This window comes from Hypanus sabinus, chromosome 6 (assembly GCF_030144855.1).
Source record: "Hypanus sabinus isolate sHypSab1 chromosome 6, sHypSab1.hap1, whole genome shotgun sequence".
Lineage (NCBI taxonomy): Eukaryota > Metazoa > Chordata > Chondrichthyes > Myliobatiformes > Dasyatidae > Hypanus > Hypanus sabinus.
In genome coordinates this window covers 85,566,581-85,579,812 of record NC_082711.1, presented here as the reverse complement: position 1 = coordinate 85,579,812, position 13,232 = coordinate 85,566,581, and the positions used below count along the sequence as shown (strand labels likewise).

Genomic DNA, 13,232 nt, shown 5'->3' with positions numbered 1-13,232 from the left:
TAGTATATCAGCCATCTCTGATCTGCATGGGTGGAAAAATCATTTTTGATACCGAAGAACAAACCAAGAAGAAAGCAACATGAGTGAATCTGCAGATGCTGGAAATAAATAAAAACACAAAATGCTGGCAAAACTCAACAGGCCAGACAGCACCTATGGGAGGAGGTAGTGACGACACCTCGGGCCGAAACCCTTCATCAGGAGGGTCACACTGAAGGGTTTCGGCCCGAAGTGTCGTCACTACCTCCTCCCATAGATGCTGTCTGGCTGCTGAGTTCTGCCAGCATTTTGTGTTTTTATTTTTTTTAAACCAAGAAGAAAACTTATTTGTGAAGTAGAGGGTCCCACACAATGTAAAAAGAGGAATACCAGGACCCTCATTGAATGTTATATCAAGGACAGTAATTCCCAAGAGGTTTTCAAAGCAAATAATTCCTTATAGATATGGGAGGACTTGCTACTGATTACGAATTTTGTACTGGTAAGCTTCCTCAAGAAGGATATTGCCGAATGGAGTTTCTATTTTAAGTGTAATTGGCAATCCTCATGTAAATTAAACTAAAATTGTACATTCTCTGATCTATATCTGTTCACTTTTTAGGTGAAATGAATTTGCAGTACACACTGCTGAACATAGCTACTTTCATGAACAAATACAGAAGAAAATATCACAGGGCATTTTATTACATTAAAAATAATCCCAGATATCTCTAGGAAATGCAGTTTTATAAATGGAGTTGACAGTAGTTTAAACTTAGTAATGTTTAATTCATTATATCTACCAACCTTTAGAGCTCTTGCAAAGGCTGGTCAGTGAGCCAAAGAAGCAAAGGCATTCAATGCCAAATAGTTTTAGAGGAATGGATTATTTTATCTGTGTGGAACTTCTGATGCAAAATAGATTAATTCATCATATTTTGGCATAACTTTATTTTCTGCTGTTTCCTGTAATCTGTTTGTCTTTGCCCCAATTGATAAATATATTAAAAGGAGTTGGAAGAATACCTTTATTATAAAGTGCACTTCTACCTTTCGAATTAATAAGATAGTTAAATATGACCCAGCTTTGTGTATAAAATGCACCAGGTGCTATTTCATTTGTAATTTGAGTTCCTTTTCAATTGTTATTTTCCACATAATTGAATTTGCATCGTGAGTAGGTCACCTTCCTCATTTTAAAATGCCAATGAATATGTGATGTTCATTTTACACTTAAATCACTTCCCTCGTTTATTTTTTTAGACCATAAGAATGATCAGAATTAGAATTAATAAGATGAGAATTAGGCCATTCAGGCCATCAAGTCTACTCTGCATTTTATCATAGCTGTCCAATTTCCCTTTCAACCCCATTCTTCTGTCTGCTCCATGTAACCTTTCATGTCCTGACTTATCAAGGATCTATCAACCTCAGCCTTAAATACATCCAGTGACCTAGTGGCAATGAATTCCACCAATTCAACACCTACTGGCAAAGGAAGTTTCTCTTCATCTCAGTGTTAAATGAATATGTCTCTGTTCTGAGTTTGTTCCCTCTGGTCCAAGACTCATCCACTAAAGGAAGCCTGCTCTCCACATCCACTCTTCTTGGCCTTTCAATATTTGATAGTTTTCAATGAGATCCAACCCCACCCCCATCCTTCTAAATTCCAGCAAGTACAGATCCAGGGCCATCAAAAGCTCCTCAAATGATAATCGTTTCATTCCCGGAATCATTTTTGTGAACCTCCTTTGAACCCAGTGTCAGCACATCCTTTCCTAGATAAAGGGCCCAAAACTGTTCACAATACTCCAAGCAAGGCCTCACCAGTGCCTTATAAACCCTCAGCATTACATACTTGTTCTTACATTTTGTCCCCTCCGAAATGTTTGCTAACATTGCATTTGCCATCCTCACCACCAACTCAACCTGCAAGTTAACTTTTAAGGAATCTTACACAATGTTACACAACTCTCAAGTTCCATTGCAACCTCAGTTTTTGAATTTTCTCCCTGTTGAGAAAATAGTCTATGCTTTAATTCCTTGTATCTAAGTGCATGACCAGACACTTCCCAACACAACTCCATCTGCCATTTCCTAGCACATTCTTCTAATCTAAGTCCTTCTGCAGCCTCCCTGCTTCCTCAACACTACCTGCCCCTCCACCTATCTTCATATCATCCACAATCTTGGCCACAAACCCATCAATTCTGTCTTCCAAATCCTTGACATGCATCTTAAAAAGAAGCAGTTCCAACACCGACCCCTGTGGAACACCACTGGTCACTGCAAGCCAATCAGAAAAGGCTCCCTTTATTCCCACTGTTTGCATCCTGCCAATCAGTCCATGCTCTATACGTGCTAGTATCTTTCCTGTAATATCATTGGCTTTTATCTTGCTAAGCATCCTCATGTGCAGCACTTTGTCAAAGGCCTTCTGACAAAGTACACAACATCCACTGATGCTCCTTTGTCTATCCTGCTTGTTGTTTCCTCAAAGAATTCTATCAGATTTGGCAGGCAGATTTTCCTTTAAGGAAACAAGCTGACATTGGCCTATTTAATCATGTGCCTTCAAGTGCCCTGAACTTCATCCTTGATAATCTTCTCCAGCACCTTTCCAGCCCCTGAGGTCACACTAACTGCTCTATAACTTCCTTAGTTCTGCCTCCCTCCCTTCTTGAAGGGTGGAATGACATTTGCAATTTTCCAGTCCTCCAGAGTAATTCAAAAATCTTTTGATACTTGAAAGATTATTATTAATGCATCCACAATCTCTTCAGGTACCTCTTTCAGGACCCTAGGTTGTAAACCATCTGGTCCAGTAACTTATTCATCTTCAGACCTTTCAGCTTCCTAAGCATCTTCTCCCTCATAATAGCAACTGCAATCGCTCTGCCCTCTGACACTCTCAAACTTCGGCAAATTTCTAGTGTCCTCCACAGTGAAGACTGATGGCAAATACTTACTCAGATCTTCTGCTATTTCTTCCCCCCCCCCAATTATTATCTCTCCATTTTCATTTCCAGCAGTCCAATATCTACTCCCACCTTTTACTCTTTATAAATTTGAAAAAAACTTTTGGTTTCATCTTTTAGGTTATTGGTTAGCTTACTTTCATATTTCATTTTTTTTCCTTTGTGCTTTTTAGTTCCCTTCTGGTGCACTTTAGGGATGTGTGCTTAACCCATTGCTCTACTCTCTCTACCCCCATGATTGTGTGGATAGGCATAGCTCGAATGCTGTCTATAAATTTGTTGATGATACAACCATTGTTGACAGAATCTCAGATGTAGATGAAAGGGTGTACAGGAGCAAGATATAACAGCTAGTTGAGTGGTGTTGCAGCAACAACCTTGCACAGTTAAGACCAAAGAGCTGATTGTGAACTTCAGAACGGGTAAGATGAGAGAACAGGAACCAATCTCATAGAGAGATCAGAAGTGGAGAGAGCGAGCAATTTCAAATTCCCGGGTGTCAGTATCTTTGAGAATCCAACCTGGTCCCAACATATCGATGCAGCTATAAAGGAGGCAAGTTAGCAGCTATATTTCATTAGGAATTTGAGGAGATTCGGTTTGTCACTAAAGAGAATCAAAAACTTCAACAGATGTACAATGGAGAGCATTCTGACAGGCTGCATCACTATCTGGTATGGGGGGTGGTGGGGAACTACTACACAGGACTGAAAGAAGCTACAGGCAGTTGTAATATTAGTCAGCCCCATCTTGGCTACTAGCCTCCATAGTATCCAAGACATCTTCAAAGAGCAGTGCCTCAGGAGGACCCCCATCACCCAGGACATGCCCTCTTCTCATTGTTACAATTAGAAGGAAGATATAGAAGCCTGACGGCACCCTCTCAGCGATTCAGGAACTGTTTCTTCCCTCCTGTAATCTGATTCCTAAATGGACATTGAACCCGTGAGCACTACCACACTTTGATTATTTGTTTTTGCTCTATTTTAATTTAACTATTTAATATACATATGTATTTATTTTCATTGATTTACTTATTTTTTTTCTATTACTTTAAGTTCCCTGATCAAATCTGGTTCATTTTACAACACCCAATCCAGAATAGCTGAACCCCTAGTGGGCTCAACCACAAGCTGCCTTAAAAATCCATCTTGAAGGCATTCTACAAATATTCTCGCTTGGGATCCAAAAATCAGCACCAATCTGATTGCAGGAAGATTGAGACATACTGAAATTTGCCATGACTACCATAATATTGCCCTTCTGTCATGCATTTTCAATCTCCTATTGTAATTTGTAGTCAATATCCTGACTACTTTTTGGAGGCCTTTATATATCTCCCAGAGGGGTCTTTTTACCCTTTCAGTCTTTTTTCCCATTTTATTTTCCTTTACATTGACAGAATTCACTACATTCCCAATTGGTCTAATTATTATTGCAACTGAAGTGATGTTAAATACAGTAAAGGCTTAAAATGATGTGATTGAGATTGATGAATCAGCACTTATTAGTTACTTGGTACTTAATTTGCTGTTAGTTGGGATCTGAGCCAATTGAACCCATATGAACAATATGGTGTAGCTGGGTGACAGGGGCTGATTTATCTAACCAAATTGAAGTATCTTCATTGTGATACATTGTACAACCCAAGCAGTACAAGATAAAATATATTATCAACTATAAAAGTACTTACAGAAAATAAAACCAGGATAAAAAGGGGATTGAGAGCCAGGAAGGAGACAGATAATATGAAAAAAAATCAAAAAATTCCACTAATTTAACTCTGTAGGTCTCCACACCTGTACACACAAGTTTTCAGTGTAATGCATGTTGTCTGGGAGTAATTAGGACTTAACAAAAAAAAACAGTGCTGAATGCACAAACCTTAACATTCTCCTGTTACTGCACTAGTATAGACTCCAAAAGATGTAGTCAGGTTCATTCCATGTTAGCAGTGAGCCCTGGTAATCTTGCTTATTAACACTTCAAAACCTAGGCTTTTGTGTTGTTACATTTTCAACGCATCATATGGATTGATTTGTAGATTTGAAACCAATGATCCAGCTTCAGAAAATGTGGTAAAACTGACATGTGGAGTATTTTTTTTCCCCAAACAAGAGATTCTGCAGATGCTGGAAATCCAGAGCAACATCCCCAAAGTGCTGGAGGAACACAGCAGGTGAGGCAGCACTTATGAAAATAAATAAGCAGTCGATGTTTCGGGCTGAGACCCTTCATCCTAGTTCTGACAAAGGGTTTCAGCCTGAAATGTAAACTATTTATTCATTTCTATAGATGTTACCTGACCTACTGAGTTCCTCCAGCATTCCCTGTGTGGTGAAATGGAGAAATTTCTTAACTAGGAGAGTCCTGACCAGATATACTTCTCTAATGAAACAGTCTGTAGAGGGCAAACCACTAAATATATTTAAGACAAATTTCTCGAGACAAGGCACCAGGGAATATGGAGAGTGGGTGGAATGATGATATTGAGATGGAGGAGCTGACATAAACGGTGAAGCAGACTCCAAAAGCTCAATGCCTACTGCTGCTCCTGTGTTTCTACATTAATATTTGTCATGAATATACATCAACCCAATTTGCCTTGTAACTAGGCTGTAAAATTGCCAATAATTCTAATTATAATTATCAAGCTTCTAATTACACTGTGAATTGAACTTATTTTGATTTTTATAATCTACTGCACTTGCCTAATTGATAGCATCAAATCCAGAATTGTTTGGAATGCCTATATGATTTACAATGTTATTCCCATAAAGTTAATTAAAAACAAAAAAAAATCTAATGGAGATTGAATAATGTTTCTACTGCAGCTATTAACGAGTCCAAACAACTCAAAATCAATTTTCCCTAACAGAAATGTTTGCAGTGCTGAAAGGAACCACCTGACCAATGTCTCATTTCTGGTTACATACTAAAACAAATCTCATTGTCCAGTTCTTTTTCTTCACACCTTGTTTATCCAAATAAATATTTAATCTCTTAAAATAATAGTCTCTGCTCCATTTATTTCTTCAATAAAGGATTCCAAGCACTGGTATTTATTACATAAAATTTCTTTCCTAATTCTCCTCTTCTGAAGAATATTAATCATTTTTCTCCCAGTTAGGATATTAACTGCTGCACTCACCAACATGACATGTTGCAAGCAGGTTTATGCATTGCATAAGCTTTGATGTTCTGATGGCAGCACCAGTGGGTGATACCTAACTGATCTTTGTTCTTTCTCTCTTAATATTATCAAGATCCTTTCCATCCGTGCCAGGTTGAGCGTCGAGCTAGCCACTCGGCCTCATTAAAAAAACAAGGGTCGAGTCAGGAACGTTCATACCGTGACCCGGTTAATCCGATAGGAGACCAATCCTGACACTATGCGCCAGACAAGAATGACTGACTGTCCGGTGTGACAAGCTACGAAATGAATAATCAAGATTTTAGAAAATCTATTTTCACCATTCACTAGAATTAATTCTAATCGCAGGATTCTCCTTCCTCTCTTGAACACCTCAGTTGGGCAGTCTTTCATTGATTCTGTTACAGTTACTATTCTTTAAATTTGAGTATGCCCACTAGCAAATGAATCTTAGAATTGTATATGGTGACATATGTACTTTGATAATAAAACTTACTTTGTGCTTTGGTTGTAATTGTATATTTCACTGTTCAGTGTTAGGATTGTGAATCTGAGTGTTGACCGATGTCTTGCAGTGCCATTCAGCATGGTAAAGTAAACAGGTACGTGCTTCATATTAGATAACATACATTTGGAATTTTACTTACAAAATATGATATTCTTAATTGCTATCTCCTGCATAATGATATTCTAATATCATTCTGAATATTACCTGATACTTGGTGTGCTCGTATATAATCTGTTCGTGACCTGCAACATATTAAAAACAAGTTTGATTCATTCAGTTAGATTAGAATTAAATTCATTTATCAAGAGCTTTGCTAACAGCCAGTAGCTTATGCAGAGTATTTCCCTCCTGAGCAATCATAGATGTATACCAACCTCTAATTTATTCTGGTTCTGATTTGCTTTCAAAAGTCTTGGTTTAAAAGATACACAGATAATAAATGGAAGCTATCTTAATCTTTTCTCACCATCATTCAAGTCAAGTCACTTTTATTGTCACTTCGACCATAACTGCTGGTACAGTACATCGTAAAAATGAGACAATGTTTTTCAGGACCATGGTGTTACATGACACAATGCAAAAACTAGACTGAACTACATAAAAAAACACAGAGAAAGCTACACTAAACTACAGATCTACACAAGACTGCATAACTTTAACCCTCATACTTGCAGAGCTTTAGAATAATGGTGGATCATGACACAAAGGCATGATCCCCTGTATTAAAAATTTGGAGAATGGTTGAGGACTATCACAATATTATTCAAGAATTTGCTTAGAGATGTTTCAGGGTTGTGGAAGAGATGGAAATTGAATTGGTGGAATTCAAACAAGAAAGAAGGACATGGAACTAGATGAGAAACTTTAGTGCGCAGAGGAAAATGGAATTGATAGCTTTTAGTAAAAGGTTTTGGTGCAGCAGTGGGTCAGCGTTGACAGCAAACAATGTGTAGCATATAAGAAATGGGAGTAGTAGTGGAGATCCGACTCTTTGCACCTGCATCTATCATCAAGATCATTGTTGATCTTCCAGCACAGCTCCATGGTCCAGCACTTTCTCCCTGTCCCCTCACAATGGCGGGAGCTAGGGCATTGAGAGCAGAAAGGGGGAAGGAAAGGAAACAGTTGGTAAACAAATGAAGAAAAGAAACAGTATGCATCGATAAGGAGATAAGACAGCAGAGCAAAGCTTCAGGGCATGTAAACGTAACTAAAAGAGGCCTAAAATCGCAAGCAGTGTGCAGGAAATAAGGATACAGTATTTTAGAATAGCTGGCATGTTTCCTGAAATGGAAGGACTAATTGAGAAGTATTTTCAGTGAAGCTCCCAATCTGGGAATAAAACTGACTTGTTATATAACTACCCAATTAATTTAAACTTCACTGACTTGTAGTTTTAAGATATTTCCCGGTGCCAGGATAAAAAGCAAAGCCATAGGAAAATCCAATGTGTATAAATGCAAGTTAAAATATTTTTTAAAATGGATTGTTTTACCTGTGGTATGGCTCCTTCTTGACAACTATTAGAGAGAAAACAAATTAAGTCACATTCATCAAAACATGCTGTACGTATACAATAAATACATTCAAAGCCACACACAAGTACAGAGTAAGAGCTGGAATTGCAGTGAAGGAATCTGAAGATACTAGAGCTTCACTTTACTGCTGCTGAAGGTGCCAGCAACGTCATATCTTCATCACAGGTAGCCTCTTGAGATTGGGAGTTGGTTGCTTTCACTGAGGAGCAGAAGGAGGCTGTGCATGATGTCTGTTAATGAGGGATAATTGTTGCACACCAACAAACACAGGGTTTTGACAGAGTGAGGCATTGGTCTGATGGCAAGAAAGTCCATTTTAACTGGAAACTAGGCTCTGCTACATAGACTCAGCACAACACTGATCTCTAAAAACACAGTTGTATACAGTGAGCACTCATTCACCTTTCACAAAGGCACACAAGCTGCTTAGACTGCATCTGGAGTTTTGTATGCATTTCTGGTTGTTCCCTACAGGAAGCATATGTTTGTGCTGGAGATTGGTGGATCTACTCTGCACTGGGTATTGCCTGGTTTCTCAAACTTCCCTTTAATCAAATCTCCAAATTAATTTCTTGTTGTCATTCAATAATTGTCTCAACACAATGATTCTTGAGATTTCATTTTACTAAATGTGCTCTCAAATTAATTTTATTGGTATGACAACAATATTGCAAATTACTGATTTTAATATTTTTAAATAGAACAATTTCCTTACAAAGCTTCAGCTATTGTTACTAAATGAAGGTGAGAGTAATGACAAGGGAAATTCAGAAATTATTTTTATTGCTATTAGGCTTTAAGTTAATGAAAATTAAGAACAAAATCCACAAGAAATTGAGTTTTTGTTGGTGCAACATACCTTTTCGAGGAAAGCATCTTCTCAGAATGAAGTAAAGAAGTATGCAGCCAATCAGAGTCAAAGTCAATCCAACAATTATTACCAATGAGTGAAGGGAACTGGTTTTTTGTTTCTGTTTTTCTTGACCTATGAATCATACAATCAGAAGAGTGTAAAGTATTATTGCCACTGCAAAGCACAAGATTCAATGAATATGAAGATTTACACTGTGAAGATTCTGGGAAGATTCACCCAGTTCCTGTCAGATCATGTCTAGGAATTACAGCTGGAGTTGGGTGTATTCAGGATCATCTGGGAGGCTAAGGCCATTGAAGATGAGACTTATACTGAGCAGATCACACCTGAGATACAGGCTACGATAGATGTGCGACCACCATGGAAAGCATCAGGAGTAGGCAGAATATGCAGGGTTCCCCGAGGCTATTCCCCTCACCACGAGGTACACTGCTTTAGATACTTTTAGAGGCTGGCAGCAACAGTCAGGACTCTGACACCACAACTGGCTCTGAGGCTCAAAGGGGGAGAGTCCAGTCAGACAGGGTGATTGTGATGAGAGACTCTGTAGTGAGGGGAACAGACAGGAAATTTGGTGGCCACAGAAGAGACACTAAGATGGTATGTTGCAACTCAAGTGCCAAGGTCAAAGTTGTCTTTGAGGGGGAGCAGAAAATTCTTGCAGGGGATTTGAACAGCCAGAGATTGTTGTACATGTTGATACAAATTACATAATAGAACAAGGGATGAAGTCCTTCAGAATGAGTAGAGATATAAATTTGAGAAGCAAGACCTTGAGAGCAGTGATCTCTGGATTGCACCCACCTCTAGCGAGGTCAGAAAACAAGGTGTAGGCCAGATGAATTTATTACTGAGGAGCTGAAGCAGCGCGCAAGGATTCAGGTTCTTGGACCAGTGGGGTAGAGGTGATCTGTACAAATGTGACAGGTCACACCTGAACCAGAGAGGGAACAATGCTCCTGCAGAAAACTGCTAGATGGCAAGGGGCTGGGACTCTGAGTGAACAAATCATGGGATAAGTAGTAGCCAGGAAGGTCTAACCTGATAAGTAGGATTACCAAGGACATAGTAAAGGTAGAGAAAGGAATACTCAGTTAAACAGCATTTATTTCAAAGCTTGAAGTTTAACAGGTAAGGCAGATGAACTCATAGCTCTGAGGACTGGGATGTTATAGCCATAACTCAAACATATTTGAGAAGGGCAAGATTGATAGCTGTCTACTCCAGGATACAGATGTAGGTACAGATAAGTGAGGAGGCGTGTAGCCTACTTGATAAGGGAGGGCATAACAGGGCAATTAGAGATGACATCATTGGGGAATCATCCAGAAAGACCATATGAGCAGAACTCAGAAACAAGAAGGTGAGGGTCACTCTAGTGGGTCTGAATTTTAGACCTCCCTCCGCCCCCCCACAAATAAACTTAAAGAGCAACTGCATAGAGAAATTAGTCATTACTTGTGGTTTAAGAGTAATAGAGCTCTGTTCATAGGAGATTTAAATTTCCACAGTATTGGATGAGCAAGCCAGACTGTAAGGGAATGGATGAGGTAGATTTTGTGAAATATTCAAGAAAATGTCCCGAGACAATATATGGAGGGCTGTACTTTGGATGGGGCAGTACTGGACCTCCTTTTGGGAGAACAAAGCAGCAACTATCTGAGATGCAGTCAGGGAACACTGGCTTTGATGACCATTATTCTATTAGCTGTAAAATGATGATGGAAAGGATAGGCCCAATTGTTCAGATCCTAAACTACAGCAGAGGTAACTTTGGAGGAATTATAAAGGATCTAGCAAGGGTCAATTGGATGAGCCTATTTGAAAGAAAATAATTAAATGACAAGTGGGACGACTTTAAGAGTGTGATAGTAAGTGTCTGTGAGCATTATGGTCCTGTTCAGGTGAAGCATTAACTAGCAAGTCAAGTCAAGTCAAGTTAATTGCCATTTAACTATGTATATAACAGAGTCAATATCTATAGAATTGAGACACTTCTTCCAACCAGGGTGCAAAGCACTGTAGTACACATGGCACATGATAGCTTACAAAGGTAAGGATATGGATGAATTACACAAATAGCAAACTAAAGTGCATTAATATTAAATATTGTAGGGTACGGAGCAGATTAACCAGTGACATTTCGAATACAATGCAGCCAGGAGTTCAGAAGCCTAATGGCCTGAGGAAAGAAACTGTTTCTCTGCCTGACAGTTCTTGTTTTTATGCATCAGTGTCTCCTGCCTGATGGGAAAAAGTCAAAGATGATGTTGGATGGATGGGTGGGATCCTTAGTGATACTAAGAGCCCTATGTATGCAATGCTCCTGATAAATGTCCCAGATGGATGGTAGAGAGACCCCTGTGATCCTCTCATCTGTTCTCACAGTAGGGACTTCAGGTCCGTTGCTCAACTGTTCCCATACGAGATGGAGTTGCAACTTGCCAAAAATTCTCAACTGTGCTCCTGTTAAACGCACTTAAGATGGGGTGGAAGCTTTGCTTGCCTCAATCATCTTAGGAAGCGGAAGCATTGCTGTGCCTTCTTGTCCAGGGTGATGATATTGAGGGACCAGGTGAGCTCATCTGTGATGCAAACTCCCAGGAACTTGGTGCATTTAACTCTCTCTACAGAGCAGCCATGTATTCGCAGAGGGGCTGGTTAGTCTGCACCTTCCTGAACTCTACCATGATTTCCTTTGTCTTCTCCACATTCAGGCATAGGTTGTTCTTCTCACACTAATGCACCAGCCGCTCTGCTTCCTCTCTATATTCCATCTCATTATTCGTTGTTACGGCCAAATGTAGGGCACCTTGGCTGATGAGACATATTGAGGCTCTGGTCAAGAATAAGAAGGTCAGGATCAAGATAATCCCTTGATGGCTATAAAAAAATCAAGAATGCTCTTAAGACGGCAAACAGACGGTATGAGATGGATCTGGTAGGTAAAGTTAAGGATAATTTCGAAAGTATCAATTGTTATATTAAGAGTGAAACGGTGGCTATGGAGAGAGTAGGCCCCCTTGGAGATCAGAACAGAAGGGCTGCTAATGTCCTGAGCTGCCGAAGATGAGTGGAATTTTTGACAAATATTTCCCCTTGTTTACTGAGAAAAAAATCATATTTGCTCATTAAATAAGGGAGACAAATGGAAATATTTTATAGAATATTCTTATTGCCTGTGAAGATAGATCATGTCCACATGTTAGGGTTCTAAATTGGATCAGAATTAATTTTGTAAGATTTGGACAGGATCTATTAGAGGATGATTGGTGAGCCTCTGAAAGGAAAGAGATAAATTGCAAGTTGGAGACTTTTAAGACTGTGTCTTACAGCACAGAAAGATGGATACATTTCAGGAGACTGTGCAGGACCTTTTAGAGATACTTGCTTCATCGTTAGCTACTTGTGAAGTTCCCAAAGGTTGAAAGATGGTCAATATTTTCCATTGTTTCAAAAAGGGCAGAAAGGAGATGCCAGGGAACAACTACAGGCTGATGAACCTGACATCAGTAATGGGAAAGTTACAGGAGGGCATTCTGAAGGACAGGGTCTATCAGCATTTGGATAGGCAGAGTCCAATTAGTAAGAGTCAGTATGACATTGTGCATGTGGGAAGTTATGCTTCAATGTCCAAAGTACAGAGTAAATTTATTATTAAAGTCTCTATATGTTACCATATATGACCTTGAGATTCACTTTCATGTAGACATTTACAGTAAAAACAAAGGGAAAAAAAGCATTTTAACAAAGACTGACAAACAACCAATGTGCAAAAGACAAACTGGGAAAATGAAAAACATACTAAGAACATGAGTTGTAACAAACTTTTGAACAACTTTTAAGATCTTTTTGAAGAAATAACCAAAAATTGTAGATGAGGGTAGGACAATAGATGTTGTCTATATGGATTTCACCGAGGTCTTGGCCAAGCTCCCACAAGGTAGGCTGGTCTGGAAGGTTAGGTCCCATGGAATCCCCCTAACGTGGATTCAAAATTGGCTTGGAGGTTGGAAGCAAAGTGTGGTGGTTGAAGGTTGTTTCTTGGAATGAAGACATGTGACTATTGTTGTGCCACAGGGGTTGGTGATGGGGCCCTTGTTATTCGATATTCATATAACTGATTTATTAGGATGTGAACACACAGGGCTTGATCAGTATATTTGTGGATGATGTGAAATTAGGAGGTGCCGTTACTAGT

The 13,232-nt window shown here is 39.2% G+C and overlaps 1 protein-coding gene across 1 annotated transcript in view; it reads right to left on the bottom strand.

Moving 5' to 3' along the window:
- hepacam2 (HEPACAM family member 2) overlaps positions 1-13,232 on the bottom strand; it is a 75,831-nt gene that overhangs the window by 27,042 nt on the left and 35,557 nt on the right. The window contains exons 5-7 of the mRNA XM_059972545.1: positions 9,017-9,142; positions 8,115-8,139; positions 6,824-6,861 (exon numbers count right to left, since the gene is read on the bottom strand). Of these exons, the coding sequence (XP_059828528.1) occupies positions 6,824-6,861; positions 8,115-8,139; positions 9,017-9,142 (189 nt within the window). The remainder of the gene's footprint in view (positions 1-6,823; positions 6,862-8,114; positions 8,140-9,016; positions 9,143-13,232) is intronic.